Source organism: Phyllobates terribilis, unplaced genomic scaffold (genome assembly GCF_046119375.1).
Source record: "Phyllobates terribilis strain yellow unplaced genomic scaffold, ASM4611937v1 Scaffold_8__6_contigs__length_399053987, whole genome shotgun sequence".
Lineage (NCBI taxonomy): Eukaryota > Metazoa > Chordata > Amphibia > Anura > Dendrobatidae > Phyllobates > Phyllobates terribilis.
This window is the reverse complement of record NW_027362768.1, coordinates 144328675-144345235: the sequence shown is the minus strand read 5'-3', so window position 1 is coordinate 144345235 and position 16561 is coordinate 144328675. Positions and strand designations below refer to the sequence as shown.

At 40.8% G+C, this 16561-nt stretch overlaps 1 protein-coding gene across 2 annotated transcripts in view; it reads left to right on the top strand.

The window, feature by feature from the left end:
* Nucleotides 1-16561, top strand: part of GLIS1 (GLIS family zinc finger 1) — a 169634-nt gene that overhangs the window by 98035 nt on the left and 55038 nt on the right. For both annotated transcript variants that reach the window (XM_073642620.1, XM_073642621.1), the window contains exons 2-3: nt 6424-6601; nt 10316-11255. In XM_073642620.1, the coding sequence (XP_073498721.1) occupies nt 6424-6601; nt 10316-11255 (1118 nt within the window). The remainder of the gene's footprint in view (nt 1-6423; nt 6602-10315; nt 11256-16561) is intronic.

The following is a 16561-nucleotide window of genomic DNA, read 5'->3' as shown; positions in this document are numbered from 1 at the left end:
AACACAGATTTCAATGCAGCAGCATCTCTTTATCTTCCTTCAGATTTGTGAAATAACATGAATTATTCTTTTTTGTTTGTCATTTTTGTACTTGGACTTGGAGATTTAGTATTAAATATTGATCAATGATAGTTTGAAGTCTAGCAAACAGTGGGTTAAAATCCAAGAGTCTTTAATGTAAATCCATTAAAGAAGTTGTCCACTACTTTATATGAACCCCCCAATGTATCCCCCCGGGGCCCAGAAGTGTTTTTGCAAATAACTTGCGGTGCCTTTTCTGCCTCTGAGCGGCGCTATTGCTGGCCACTCAGAGGCATCACGTGACCCGTCACTGATGTCACGACAAGTGAGGTGTGACATCAGTGACCCGCTCCTTGCGGTGGATGCTAGGTTGTGGGCGGGGTTACCCCGTGCGTCACATCCAGCATCCACCGCGCGCTTTCCCAGTGAATGAGGAGAGGTAGAGCGCGCGGTAGATGCCGGGTGTGACGCGCGGGGTAACCTCGTCCACAGCCCAGCGTCCACCGGTGGAGCCTGGACTTGTCGTGACGTCAGCGGATGTCAGAGCCGGCTGCAGCCGGGGGTCACATGCTGCCTGTGAGCGGCCAGTGATAGCGCCGCTCACAGGCAGAAAAGGCACAACAAGGTATTTACACAAACACTCATGGGCCCTGGGGGAATACATTGGGGGATCATATAAAGAAGTGGACAAACCCTTTAAATTATAGACAGTACAGAAGAGTTTTTCTGACGCGTTTCGAGTAGATCCAACTCTTAATCATAGACATATCATACCCTCTTCAGAGAGGAAGAGGACTAGAACTCAAGCACCTTCTATTGGGAGTAGTAATCCTAAAAGTCAATATCGACCCTTTAATGACCCTAATTGATGGGAAAAAAGTCACTGTCATATTATAAATTGTAGATAATGGTAAAACCTATGAATTAATGTATAGTTCAGATCAATACTATACTGAACATGCATGAAGGTTGGGGGATCCTGTAACAGATTTTGCTTTCTAGCCCAAGTCTGGCCACTGCCCAAAATTCTTCTGGTTCTTAAATCCTCATTATTGTAAATTTAGGAATGGGCTGGGACAGCGAGAGGGTGTTTTTGCATTGCCAAATAGATATTTAATAGTAATGAGACATGTAAGATTTTCCTTTTAAGATTGAGCTTCTAGGATTCATCATTCTCTTACCCCCGCCCAATGCTAAGGATGATTTCCAGCTTTACAATCATATAAAATTTTAGACCAAATTAATAAAATAAATTAATTGGATGATGCTATGCTTAAACTTTGTTGAGGACGCCAAATCTTATATTGTGATACTAAATGGTTTTTCTGGCAATGGAGGATTGATGCAATTCTCTTAACATGATCTGGAGAACAAATAGAACCGATGAATTCATTCTGGAGAGTTATGTCTTATAACAGCATCCTCTCATATAGCAGTGATGGTTTTTATATAGTGAGATGTTATCCCCAAATTATCAGGGTCATCAGACACTAGTGGAATATTTAGTTTGAGATAAAAGGAGTCTGCAATCACACTCAAACATTTTTTTAAAGACGATGTTTCACTAGATTTTTTTATTTAAACAGAGTTTCTCCTCCCATTGTTACTGCTCCACTGATTCTTGAACAGTTTATCTTTTTCTTCTGTGCCCCTCCGTTCCAAAGTTATACCTCGCCCACCCCAGTAATAATGGTGCAAACTTTCCTTACTGAGTGTAGTGACCACATAAATTATCTGTGGGCATGGCAGTGTTCTGATTGGCCAGTGTAAAAGAAGGGAAAAGTAAACGCCCCTAACATAGAAGTTCTGTGATATACGCCCCCAGTCAGTTTAAGGGAAAGTTTACACCATTATTACTAGGGAGTATAACTTTGGAATGGAGAGGCACAGAAGAAAAAGAAAGAGAAGATATTCAATTGAAATAAACAAAAAAAAAATCCAGTGAAAGGTTTTCTTTAAACTGCCCACATAGTTGACTTAGCCCCTACAAAAATCATACGCACACAGTTTTCTAACCTACAGGTGCATCTCACAAAATTAGAATATCATCAAAAAGTTAATTCATTTCAGTTCTTCAATCCAAAAAGTGAAACTCCTATATTATATAGAGTCATTACAAACAGAGTGATCTATTTCTGTTAATGTCGATGATTATGGCTTACAGCCAATGAAAACACAAAACTCATTATCTCAGTAAATTAAAATAATTAACACCTGTAAATGCTTCCTAAGCATTTAAAAAGGTCCCTTGGTCTGTTTCAGTAGGCTCCACAATCATGGGGAAGACTGCTGACTTGACAGATGTCCAGAAGGCAGTCATTGACACACTCCACAAGGTCCCAGAGTCTGGAGGAAGAGTGGAGAGGCCACAATCCAAGCTGCTTGAGGTCTAGTGTGAAGCTTCCACAATCAGTGATGGTTTGGGGAGCCATGTCATCTGCTGGTGTAGGTCCACTGTGTTTTATCAAGACCAAAGTCAGCACAGCCGTCTACCAGGACATTTTAGAGCACTTCATGCTTCCCTCTGCCAACAAGCTTTTTGGAGATGGAAATGTCATTCTCCAGCAGGACTTGGCCCCTGTCCACACTGCCAAAAGTACCAATACCTGGTTTACACACAACAGTATCACTGTGCTTGATTGGCAGCAAACTCGCCTGACCTTAACCCCATAGAGAATCTATTATAGAGAATCTATGGGGTATTGTCAAGAGGAAGATGAGAGACCCCAGACCCAACAATGCAGACAAGCTGAAGGCTGCTATCAAAGCAACCTGGGCTTCCATGACACCTCAGCAGTGCCACAGGCTGATCCCTCCATGCCACGCCGCATTGATGCAGTAATTGATGCAAAAGGAGCCCCGACCAAGTATTGAGGGCATTTACTGAACATACATTTCAGTAGACCAACATTTTGGATTTAAAAATTATTTTTCAAGCTGTTGTTATAAAGTATTCTAATTTACTGAGATAATGACTTTTGGGTTTTCATTGGCTGTAAGCCATAATCATCAACATTAACAGAAATAAACACTTGAAATAGATCACTCTGTTTGTAATGACTCTATATAATATAAGAGTTTCACTTTTTGTATTTAAGAACTGAAATAAATTATCTTTTTGGTAATATTCTAATTTAGTGAGATGCACCTGTATCTGCTGTGGCCACTCTACTATACTAAAACAATACTGGATAGGGGCAAGACAGCCCTGTCAATTACCAGAGAGGATGACGGAGGTACCCAAATACAGAGGACAGAATGCTGCACAGAAGCCGCTCAGCCATACCAAGGGTGCACCGAGCACCCATATAGAGCATTTTTCACAATGGAGGGATAAATTTATACAGTTATAATTTTTATAGGGCTAAATCCCCTACATGACTCTGAGTTTAGTTTAAATTGTGTTGTGGGGGTGATGGACGCCCTTTCAGCTTATTTTGTAGTTGCAATTTAGCCAGGCTATTTATTTCAAGAGATTTCTGTTGTGGACCTAAGATTATTGTCAGCACCCTAGTATATAACGTCCAAATAACATCGCCATAACATGTCCTAATACTCAAGCTTACTTGTCCGGGAAGTTCCCACAGAAAAAAGGAAGACCATATGGACTGCAGGAAGACTTGGCAGTGCAGAAGCCTCCTAAGAAGTAGCACTCCCTGAATATTTCCTATGTATGCCGCCAGGATATTGTGTCACCGTACTCAGCCCTGGTGGCGAGACGCACACTTAGAGGGCATGATCGGTCTTTCAGCCTGCCGCTCAGTCACACAAATACCCGTCCTATGTTTTGATTCTTCTGCGGAAATTGTTTTTGGCCAAGTTAAGTGGCCATGATCTGTGAAAAATGAGCATGTTTTTGCATAAGAAAATAACACTCGAGTCTCCCGAAAGACATTTTCTAAAAACTGGCAAGTATGTTAATAATATTGCCAGATAACTGCCTAAAGTCTGAAATTGGACATGTCGGATTCTTATCTTCTACAAAATCATCTGTAGGGGGCACCCATACACATTAGACTGTTGTCTGAAGCCATCGATATCGGCGGGTTCGGCCGATGTTAGTGTAATGTGTATGGTACACTGAAGCCAATGAGACCCAATATGGACGGATCCAGGAGCCCCTCTAATATATCATTAGGTTTGTGATTGTCGTCTTTGTCCTTATAGGAGAGGTTTCAGATTATTGAATCCTATTACAGCCATCATGGCAGAACTTCCTATATAAGTAGATTGCTCCAATAGTGACCCGTTAGTCGGCGGTCCAGGAATCCACTGCCGCTCATCACTATATTATTCTTTGATCCATGCCCTGTCATCATATCAGTAAGATGAATAGTCTTCTCCAGCAGAGTTTTGCAAGTAAAAGTCAGCATTTATGTATCTACTGCCAGATCCTACTAACAAACCGATGACACTCATATGAGTCTGTGGAGCTTTCTTAGGATTTTTGGAGCAAAATTATAATGTAATGCATGCAATATATAATGTACCATATGCTCAACATGTAGAGCGGTTTGTTTGGTATCCATACTTGGGATGCTTTAGTATTAAACACAAAAATCCTTTTTTTACCCTATTAGAGCAGACCTGCCATTTCCAATAAATATTTATTTTCTTTTACCTGGTGTAAATGCCGCTGTTCTCCTGAGTCTGGCATTGTTTTTCTTTTGTTTCGACGCTTCTCTGTTCCTGAGATATGGATCTCTCTTCCCTGTTTGAAAATCTTGTCCTTTTGGCCAACTGGGCGTGGTCATTAATAAGACACCCAGAGGGAAGATGTTATGATAGTGTAGCAACTCACTCGGAAAAATAACTAATACACTAAAAACTGCAACTGACCCTGCTGGTTCCTGTACAGACTAGAGATCCTGACCCCACAGTCCCTACTGGTTCCTGCGTGAGCTGACATAGCCTTAACCACAGTCTAGACCAGGGATGTCAAACTCAAACACACAAAGGGCCAAAATGAAAAACTTGGACAAAGTCGCGGGCTAACCAGTATACAGTATAATGAGCCCCACATAGTCCTCCATACAGAATAATGGGCCCCACATAGTCCTCCATACAGAATAATGGGCCTCACATAGTCCTCCATACAGAATAATGGCCCCACATAATCCTCCATACAGAATAATGGCCCCACATAGTCCTCCATACAGTATAATGGGCCCCATATAATCCTCCATACAGAATAATGGGCCCCACATAGTCCTCCATACAGAATAATGGGCCCTATATAATCCTCCATACAGAATAATGAGCCCCACAAAGTCGCGGGCTAACCAGTATACAGTTAATGAGCCCCACATAGTCCTCCATACAGAATAATGAGCCCCACATAGTCCTCCATACAGAATAATGGGCCCCACATAGTCCTCCATACAGAATAATGGGCCCCACATAGGGGTGGCGGTTCTGGTGTCACGGGCCAAATATAATCACCCTGTGGGCCAGGTATGGTCTAGACAATGGCAACTCAGACCTGCCTGAAAGGCTGTCGAGTGCCTCACATTCCTCCTAAAGACCCGGAGAGCAAAGCAAAGTGCAAATTACCTACAGAGGGGAAAGCGTGCTGAAATAGAAAGAGATCTTAGAGTGAGTAAAACAAACCACAAAATAAAGGATTAAGTACGTACTGTTATAAAATATGCCACCTACTTCCTAAAAATAAACGGAAGATAGGTGCAGATTAAAGAACGCAAACAGCAGAGAGATAAACCCTAGCTGGTCTTTCACTGACTGGCTTAAACTACAGCAGTATGGCTGGATATCTAAATGAGACTATCACCAGCAGGAAATACCAGCAGGGGGAAAGTATATATAGCCGCACCGGAAAGGTGATAGGGCAGACAAATGAGTAAATGAAAACACCTGTTACCCTAATAAGATTGAAGCAAGGATAACAGAAACTAAACACCTGGAGAGGAGGTGAGTCTGCTGTGGCTAAGCGGACAGAGAGCCGACCACAAAGCACAGGCTCAAGGGTTTGAACCCAGATGCATGACAAAAGAATTGATGAGCATGCCCACTTGGTTAAAAAAAAAGACTTAAATATAGGGAAGAGGGGACCATATCTCAGGAAAGGAGAGGCACAGGAGCAAAACAATAACAGGGCAAGATTCAGGAGAACAACAGAATATTTATGGAAAGTGATAGGTTCTTTTTAAGCTACACATTGTGACATTTCAGGAAAAGTAAAACAAATGAGTCGTATGACTGAACATTTTCTTTCCATTTTCTATAAATTTGGAATAAAAACAGATGTATGAACACAGTCTTATTGTATTAGGTTGAATAGCAATAATATATCCTATTTCTTATCATAATTTATGATTACAATGTTGGCTTAATTGACCATAAAGCAATGATTTGGGGCTCGACAGTATCCTTATTCTGTTGTAGTGAATGGAGGATTTGCTCAGTATAATCTGAAGAAGAGCTTGCTAGGAATCGAAGGCATGACCAGCACGGTCTTTGAGGACAGAGACACTTTCCTTGGCCATGTCAGGAATCCGGCATCTTCTGATGAGATCGTGGGTTCTTACGAGAATGCGGCCGATGCTGAGTACACAAATACCAGGTAATGAATGTATGTGCTCTAACGAGAGATCTGTAATAATAGGATAATGTCAAACAAATGACCACGGAGTCGGTTACACTATATGTGCTCTTGGCGTTGAGGTATATTTCAGGTTAGATGTCATACCTTCTTATCGAAGAATAAAAAAAAACACGAGAGTAGCGTAATTATGTGGTCTCATCTTCTATCAGTGAGGGCAATTATAAGACAATAGTAATTAGGAGGGAGAGTATAAAGTACAGGTTAAGGGTCAGGTCGGATACTTGTTACCATATTGTACTTCCCATAATGAAGGGATGAGAGATGCTCATACATCAGAAATCCGACCCTTCTCTCCACCTCATCCCTAATGTTTTTCCCAGGACGAAGAGACACATTACACAGGAGCAGGTTCATTGTCCTTGTCACGTGGTCCTCTCGTAATCTCACCAATCAGGTTGTACATCAAAGGCTTAATCTACACAATGTAGTTCTCCATGGATCCATTTAGACGGTAGCATTGAGTGGTGCGATATCTGCGATATCGAAGGGAGACATAGTGTGTTAGATAGAGGAGAGCAGCCTACGACGTACTCCTGGGAGTGTGATCGAGGTAAGGCGATGTTTTCTGCTTTTATTTTCCAGTAACATATATCATTTTATGCTGGATAGATATCAATTGAAAGTTATAGTTAAATATTTATCTGCAAACATTCACTAAAACAGACATATTGTATTAGGAGATTCATAGGTCATCTTTAAAAAGTAACAAAACTTTTTTTTTATATAATTTTGGCCAGGATGGAAAGTTATGAAACTTTGCAAATCACTTTATCAAGTGATTTATTTTTATTTCAATAAAAAAAATTGTATGTCAGTGGCTTCCAAACCCCTGGTTTAACCCATTCTATTTCCCTGCCTTTAACTGCATTGATATTAGATCAACTAATACCACTTTGGGTATGTGCACACGGTCAGGAGCCGCTGCGGGTTTGAAGCTGTGGGTTATGTAGCATCAAACCCGCAGTGTTCAGATGTTACAGCATAGTGGATGGGATTTCTAGAGACCCCATGTCCACTATGCGTTTGTGGATCACCCACGGAAACTGAAGTCTTTCAGACCCGCAGCATGCCAATTTCTCTTGCGTGTCTGCATATGGACTTTCCCCATAGACTAACATCAATGAGGAATGTCCGCATGTGAAAAAAAAATATGGCGCCACTCATTTCCATAATGAGTGGAAGTCACGCGGCTAATCCGCAGTGTCGGGGCCGAAGGCGGCTCCTGACCGTATGCACATACCCTAACTCTGGGGATAAACTACTGCATTCGATTGTTCTTATAAACACAACACTCAGAGGAGGAGACAGTGCTGATCCTTTCACTGCCATCATCTGTACTCCACACGAAGATGTTCTGATATCAATTCAGCTGATGGCAGGCAGATAGACAGGAGAAAAGAAGGAGTTGATACGCGCAATTATTTTTCCAGGAATGAAGACAAATTCCCTAATAAAGTGATTTGCAAAATTTTATAACTTTCCATGCTGGACAAAATTATAAAAAAAAATAATAAAAGTTGAATTACTCATTAAGAAGTTTGATGGGCAGAGGAAAAGTGGTTATAAGGGTCAATGATAGGAATATGGATAAAGGATATATCATGATGTTAGGGAAAATGGATGAAATGTTGCAGCTTTGATCAGCAGTCCTAAATTTGGATGAATTTTTTGATCAAGAAAGTTTTACAACAATATGATCCTTTATTTTTGGAAGAAAGCATTCACGAGTTGCTATCACATGAGCGCATTTTGATGACTGTAATATGGCAGTATATTAATGACTGTAGTATAGTATGGCAGCATTTTAATGACTGTAGTATGGCAGCATTTTAATGACTGTAGTATGGCAGTATATTAATGACTGTAGTAAGGCAGCATTTTAGTGACTGTAGTATGGCAGTATATTAATGACTGTAGTATGGCAGTATTTTAATGCCTGTAGTATGGCAGTATATTAATGACTGTAGTATGGCAGCATTTTAGTGACTGTAGTATGGCAGTATATTAATGACTGTAGTATGGCAGTATATTAATGCCTGTAGTATGGCAGTATATTAATGACTCTAGTATGGCAGCATTTTAATGACCGTAGTATGGCAGTATATTAATGACTGTAGTATGGCAGTGTTTTAATGACTGTAGTATGGCAGTATATGAATGACTGTAGTATGGCAGTATTTTAATGACTGTAGTATGGCCACATTTTAATGACTGTAGTATGGCAGCATTTTAGTGACTGTAGTATGGCAGTATATTAATGACTGTAGTATGGCAGTATTTTAATGACTGTAGTATGGCAGTATATTAATGACTGTAGTATGGCAGCATTTTAATGACTATAGTATGGCAGTATATTAATGACTGTAGTATGGCCACATTTTAATGACTGTAGTATGGCTGTATATTAATGACTGTAGTATGGCAGCATTTTAATGACTGTAGTATAGCCGCATTTTAATGACTGTAGTATAGCCACATTTTAATGACTGTAGTATGGCATTATATTAATGACTGAAGTATGGCAGTATATTAATGACTGTAGTATAGCCGCATATTAATGACAGTAGTATAGCCACATTTTAATGACTGTAGTATAGCCGCATATTAATGACAGTAGTATGTCAGTATATTAAGGACTGTAGTATGGCTGTATTTTAATGACTGTAGTATGGCCACATTTTAATGACTGTAGTATAGCCACATTTTAATGACTGTAGTATAGCCGCATATTAATGACAGTAGTATGTCAGTATATTAAGGACTGTAGTATGGCTGTATTTTAATGACTGTAGTATGGCCACATTTTAATGACTGTAGTATGGCAGCATTTTAGTGACTGTAGTATGGCAGTATATTAATGACTGTAGTATGGCAGTATTTTAATGACTGTAGTATGGCAGTATTTTAATGACTGTAGTATGGCAGCATTTTAATGACTATAGTATGGCAGTATATTAATGACTGTAGTATGGCCACATTTTAATGACTGTAGTATGGCTGTATATTAATGACTGTAGTATGGCAGCATTTTAATGACTGTAGTATAGCCGCATTTTAATGACTGTAGTATAGCCACATTTTAATGACTGTAGTATGGCAGTATATTAATGACTGAAGTATGGCTGCATTTTAATGACTGTAGTATAGCCGCATATTAATGACAGTAGTATGTCAGTATATTAAGGACTGTAGTATGGCTGTATTTTAATGACTGTAGTATGGCACTATTTTAATGACTGTAGTATGGCCGCATATTAATGACTGTAGTATGGCAGTATATTAATGACTGTAGTATGGCTGTATATTAATGACTGTAGTATGGCCGCATATTAATGATTGTAGTATGGCTGCATTTTCTGGCCTGATATACATGAAGCTGTCAGTTTAGGTCATGAGACCCATAGTCATAATATAACTACATTATGGTTGTCTGAAGACCAAAGCAGGACTTATCAAAACTGTCCCATTTGCCTAGACATTTTACATGAGTCTTGGCTCTATACGGTAAATAACCATATTGAAAATTGGGTGGCCTGCTGCATCAAAGATAAATAATGGTTTTGTCAAAGGTAAGAAATGTCGGCTATGTAAGATGTGGTCAGAAAACTGAGAATTTGAGGAACAGCTAAGTTATACTTAGGTTCAGTGTCTTTGTTCCCTCTTTCCCTGCAGGTCTTCCCGTTATTGCACCTCTATATCTTTCTGTCTGAATGGGGCACGCTCCGCCAGTCGAATCAAGCAAGAAGGTTCCTGCGACTTCTCCCATCTGTCGGCCGGATCGCGGCACTCGGGCATCTCAGAGTTAAGAGCGTCTCTGCTTCCTGACACAGCGGTGACACACAATGGATTGAAACAGTGTCTGTCATCGTACTTTTTAGATGCTACACACAGCACTTTCCCAGGCTCATTGACAGCCAGTAGCAATCCTACCTCTGCCCAGCAACAGTCTGGTGGAAGACGAGGATGTTCCACTGATAGCGTTGAAATAGTGGGAATTATTCACTCCTCTCACACGTCATTGCCACCTTGCGTGAATGGGATTTGCGTTTCTCCTCCTCGTACACAATTTAATTCCGGGGGTGTTCCTAATTGTAGCCCACCAAAGGCATCCCAACCCGAGGGTGTTTGTACATTGCCTTCTTCTGCTCATTGCCTGCTCCCTAGTGCCGGACAGTATGAAATGAAATCTCCCAAGCAAGTGAATGTGCCCTGTTCAGAGGGCAGTGCCAATCTCTATCTAAACACAATACCCAACGACTGTAGTAAGCTCAACTTTCTGAAGCAAGAGCCGGAAGACAACTATCCACAAGGACTTCTTTCTCCCCATCATCTTGCGCATGCCATGCCGCCAAAGACTATATCAACTGATGAACGGGACGAACTTGGCACAGACAGTAGACAGCTGTGCCGCTGGATAGATTGCAGCGCCTTTTATGATCAGCAGGAGGAATTAGTGAGACACATTGAGAAGACGCACATTGACCAGCGCACGGGGGAGGATTTCACGTGTTTCTGGGCTGGTTGTACAAGACGTTTCAAACCTTTCAATGCCCGGTATAAACTACTCATCCACATGAGGGTGCACTCTGGGGAAAAGCCAAATAAGTGTATGGTGAGTTCATATCTTCTTACAATCATGCGTTACCATAAATGAATATCTACCTTTTAGCACTATGCTATGTGTAGATACAGATGTCAGGACTTGTTATTCTGGCACGGGACTCCAAATTTTCATCATAGATATAGAGCATATGAGGATAATTCACACAGTGATGTCACAGTACAGGGATTATATACACAATGATGTCACAGTACAGAGATAATACACACCGTGATGTCACAGTACAGGGATAATAAACAGTGATGTCACAGTACAGGGATAATAAAAACAGTGATGTCATAGTACAGGGATAATAAATACAGTGATGTCATAGTACAGAGATAATAAACACAGTGATGTCACAGTGCATGGATAATAAACACAGTGATGTCACAGTACAGGGATAATAAACAGTGATGTCACAGTACAGGGATAATAAACAGTGATGTCACAGTACAGGGATAATAAACAGTGATGTCACAGTACAGGGATAATAAATATAGTGATGTCATAGTACAGAGATAATAAACACTGTGATGTCACAGTACAGAGATAATACACACAGTGATGTCACAGTACAGTGATAATAAACACAGTGATGTCACAGTACATGGATAATAAACACAATGATGTCACAGTACAGGGATAATAAATACAGTGATGTCATAGTACAGAGATAATAAACACAGTGATGTCACAGTACAGGAATAATACACACAGTGATGTCACAGTACAGTGATAATAAACACAGTGATGTCACAGTACATGGATAATAAACACAATGATGTCACAGTACAGGGATAATAAATACAGTGATGTCATAGTACAGAGATAATACACACAGTGATGTCACAGTACATGGATAATAAACACAGTGATGTCACAGTTCAGGGATAATAAATACAGTGATGTCACAGTACAGGGATAATAAACACAGTGATGTCACAGTACAGGGGTAATAAACACAGTGATGTCACAGTACAGGGGTAATACACACAGTGATGTCACAGTACAGGGGTAATACACACAGTGATGTCACAGTACAGGGGTAATAAACACAGTGATGTCACAGTACAGGAATAATACACACAGTGATGTCACAATACAGTGATAATAAACACAGTGATGTCACAGTACAGGGATAATAAACACAGTGATGTCACAGTACAGATATAATAAACACTGTGATGTCACAGTACAGGGATAATAAACACAGTGATGTCACAGTACAGGAATAATACACACAGTGATGTCACAGTACAGTGATAATAAACACAGTGATGTCACAGTACAGGGATAATAAACACAGTGATGTCACAGTACAGTGATAATAAACACAGTGATGTCACAGTACAGGGATAAAACACACAGTGATGTCACAGTACAGAGATAATAAACACAGTGATGTCACAGTACAGAGATATGAACACAGTGATGTCACAGTACAGGATAGTAAACACAGTGATGTCACAGTACAGAGATAACATACACAGTGATGTCACAGTACAGGATAGTAAACCCAGTAATGTTACAGTATATGGATAACAAACACTGTGATGTCACAGTACATGAATAATACACACAGTGATGTCACAGTACAGTGATAATAAACACAGTGATGTCACAGTACAGGGATAATACACACAGTGATGTCACAGTACAGGGATAATACACACAGTGATGTCACAGTACAGGTATAATAAACACAGTGATGTCACAGTACAGGGATAATACACACAGTGATGTCACAGTACAGAGATAATAAACACAGTGATGTCACAGTACAGAGATAATAAACACAGTGATGTCACAGTACAGGGATAATACACACAGTGATGTCACAGCACAGAAATAATAAACACAGTGATGTCACAGTACAGAGATAATAAACACAATGATGTCACAGTACAGAGATATGAACACAGTGATGTCACAGTACAGGGTTAAACACAGTAATGTTATAGTATATGGATAATACATACATTGATGTTACAGTAAAATAATAATAAACACAGTGATGTCACAATACAGGGATAATACACACAGTGATGTCACAGTACGGCTATGTGCCCACGATGCAGAAACGCTCCGGATTTTTCCTGAGCGTTTCTGCATCTCCTTGGCAGAAAAAACAAATGCGGATTGTACATGCGGATTGTACATGCGGATTGTACATGCGGATTGTACATGCGTTTTTCCTGCCAGGGACAAGCGGAAGTGAAGCGTTCTTCACTTGCATTTCCGCATGCGGGTTGTCAAGCGCTTTCCAAGCGATTTTAGCATCACTTGGAAAGTGCTTGTCAACTTGGTCACACTATATAAATCCATGCAAACGGCATGGATTTATATAGTGTGACCGAAAGAATGGTTAAAAATAAAAAAAATAAATCTATACTTACCTTCCGATGGCCCCCGGACTCTTGCTTCGCTCCGTTCTCCCTTGTCAGCAGCTCGCGGTACACTGAAGGACCTGCCGTCACATGACTATGACATCAGCGCAGGTCCTTCAGTCCATCGCGAGCTGCCGGCATGGGAGGACGAGCGCATCGGGGGCCATCAGAAGGTAAATATAAAATTTATTTTTTATTTTATTCTTTTTTTCACAGCTTCTATGGTACCCGGGTCCAGAGGAGAGTCTCCTGTCCTCCAGACCCGGGTACCATCCGCACATTGAAACGCGTGGAATGCGCATCTACATATACAGTGATGCGGAATCCATGTGTTTCAATGCAAGTCAATGGCGGCGAAAATGCAGCGCTTCCGCAAAATAATTGGTAGTGCTGCGTTTTTTTCCGCAATGATAACCCGCAGCGGAAATTTCCGCAGCATGTGCACAGCACATGCGGATTATCATTGGGGACCATGGCAGGCCTTCTATCATGCGTTTTTTAAGCGTTTCTGCAGCGTTTTTGCCGCTGCGGAAAAGCTTAAAAAACGCATCGTGGGCACACAGCCTACCAGGATAATCTACTGTACTTTATAAAACTACAGCACAGTAGTTGTACAACTAGTAATGTTACAGTATAGTATAATTACCAACATGGCCCATGGTAAATTACAGATCTTTTAGTCCTGCTCCAGTACTAACTGAGGAGCACCCAAAACTTTATGGGACTGTCAACTTTTGGGGTTTACATAAACATTGCCCCTTTTTGACCTTGCCCAGACCCAAAATTTGCTGTTTTTTTATGAACAATTTAGACAGTTCCAGCAAAACTGGAACTTTTGGAAAATACTGTATGCCCTGAAAGTTAAAAGAAAATGTCATAGTGAAGGAAGTGGGAAAATGAAGACAACAGGGGCATAAATAGCAACAATAAGGTTTCATGGCAAGATTTAGAACGGGACCCTATTACATTTTCCACTCCCTGTTCATTATTCACATCTATCAATAGACTTCATTTACTACCCTGTACTCTTAAAGGGACCCTTTCAGGTGATTTAAACTGCTCAAACCACAGACAGAATGATTCAGAGACTGGCTCCATCTTTACAAAAGCTTACATATTTTGAGCCAAGGAGCTAAGAATCAGGTGATTGGGATGGCAGATCACAGGTTAATGTGTCCCCGCCGGCTTCTTTATGCATGGCTCTGCTTGACTGATGGGTCCCTCCTTATACACACATAGGAAGAAACCTGAGCAGGGAGAAGCCAGTGGGCACCTGCCCTCGTGACTAGTCATCAAAGTCACCTTGTTCCTGTCTCCCTGTTCAAGGTGTTTCCAATTGCATCATAAAAATTTGTAATGATGCAGAGTCCCTTATCATCTGCTGTGCCGGCTTCCCTGATAGCCATACTCATGCCTTACAGCCTATTACTGGGAGAGAACCCCGCTCCCCATTTTTTAAACTTTAGTTGGTTGTTTGCAAAAGTTTACATGTATGCCAAATCACTACAAAAGCAAGGAAAAAAAGTCCCAAAAAATGTAAAATATTTTTTAAAAAAAAGTTACAAATAACTATAACAATTTAATTTTGTAACCTAAGACACATACATAAAAAGATGAGTGAAGATAGCTGGAAATGTGATTTAGTGCTGTCTTTAGAAGAAAATAGCTTATAATAATGTCTTTTCTCCACTGCTGTTGACTAGCAGCTAGAATTTATTGGGTCACCTTGGAAAGATAGTCGGAGATCTGAGGCAGAGGCTGCTCGCAATGTGGCATGTAACAAGGAGCAGCTTGTACGGTTGCATCGTGCTGCATTCCGCTGAAGTACATCGAGTCACATCTATCAGTGATCATGAAAGGCTGCAATTTCCAAAAACTGTCATCAATCCTTAAGCTACAGAGAACAAGAAGATACTCCTTCACCCAGAGCAGATATTCAGTTTGCTGCGTTAGCCCTGTACCTAAATGCCAGAGTTGCTAGCCTGATTTTTTCATTTAATGGATAACTTATGCAAAAATCACAGACAGGCAACATTTTTATGTACACATTGGAAAACCATAATGAATCATAAAGATTAAAAGTGATACATGTCACTTGGAAAGGGATCCATTGTAGCTGTCATGAAGGGACGCCATGATGCTAAAGGTAACGAAGTCTAATTCTTGCAGTCTACTAGCGATTCGAAAAATGTGACCAGATGTCTTTAATTGTCATTGCATTGTACACGAGAGAGAAAATATAAAGAAAAGCACTGGCCCCGATTAATCAAAAAGATTATGCCAGAATTGTGGCCCAAATCACTTTGAAAAGTATCTACATTTTTGCACAATTTTGTGACTTTTAGCATATTCATGACAGTTTCACCCAGCTCTGGCAAAACGTTTGGGACGCCACAGCTCATTTAATCCATGACCAGCTGTTGCGTTCCTTATACCAGAAAACTTACTACAGTCCATGATAGAGATTTGTGGCAAGGCTGTCACACAAGGTGTGTTAAAGACTTAGTGCAGCACAAAGGGAAGAGGGAAAGGGAGCCCAGACTCTAGGGAAAGGGGCGAAGTGGAGACCTCCTAGGTTGATCTAGCGTCACCCTGTCTCCCCTAACGTCCCTGTATTGGCACCTCACCAATGATGCATTGGTGAGGAGCCACCACACGCTCCTCACCGCACGCGTGCCTCACCCTGTCTTTCCCTGGCGTATGGCTAAGGCTAGGGAAGGGAGGAGATGAGCACTAGTCGATCTCCACTAAACACTATAGACAACAGGGGTGGACAAACAGGGGGAAATTGCTTCGCTTTAGACGGACTCCAGACAACTGCCCACACGTCCTCAAGCTCCAGACAGGACAAAGTACTGCTCTTGATAAAACTTTCACAAGTAGTAATGAATATTACCGGCACCTCCCTCTGAAACACAGCAAGTATTT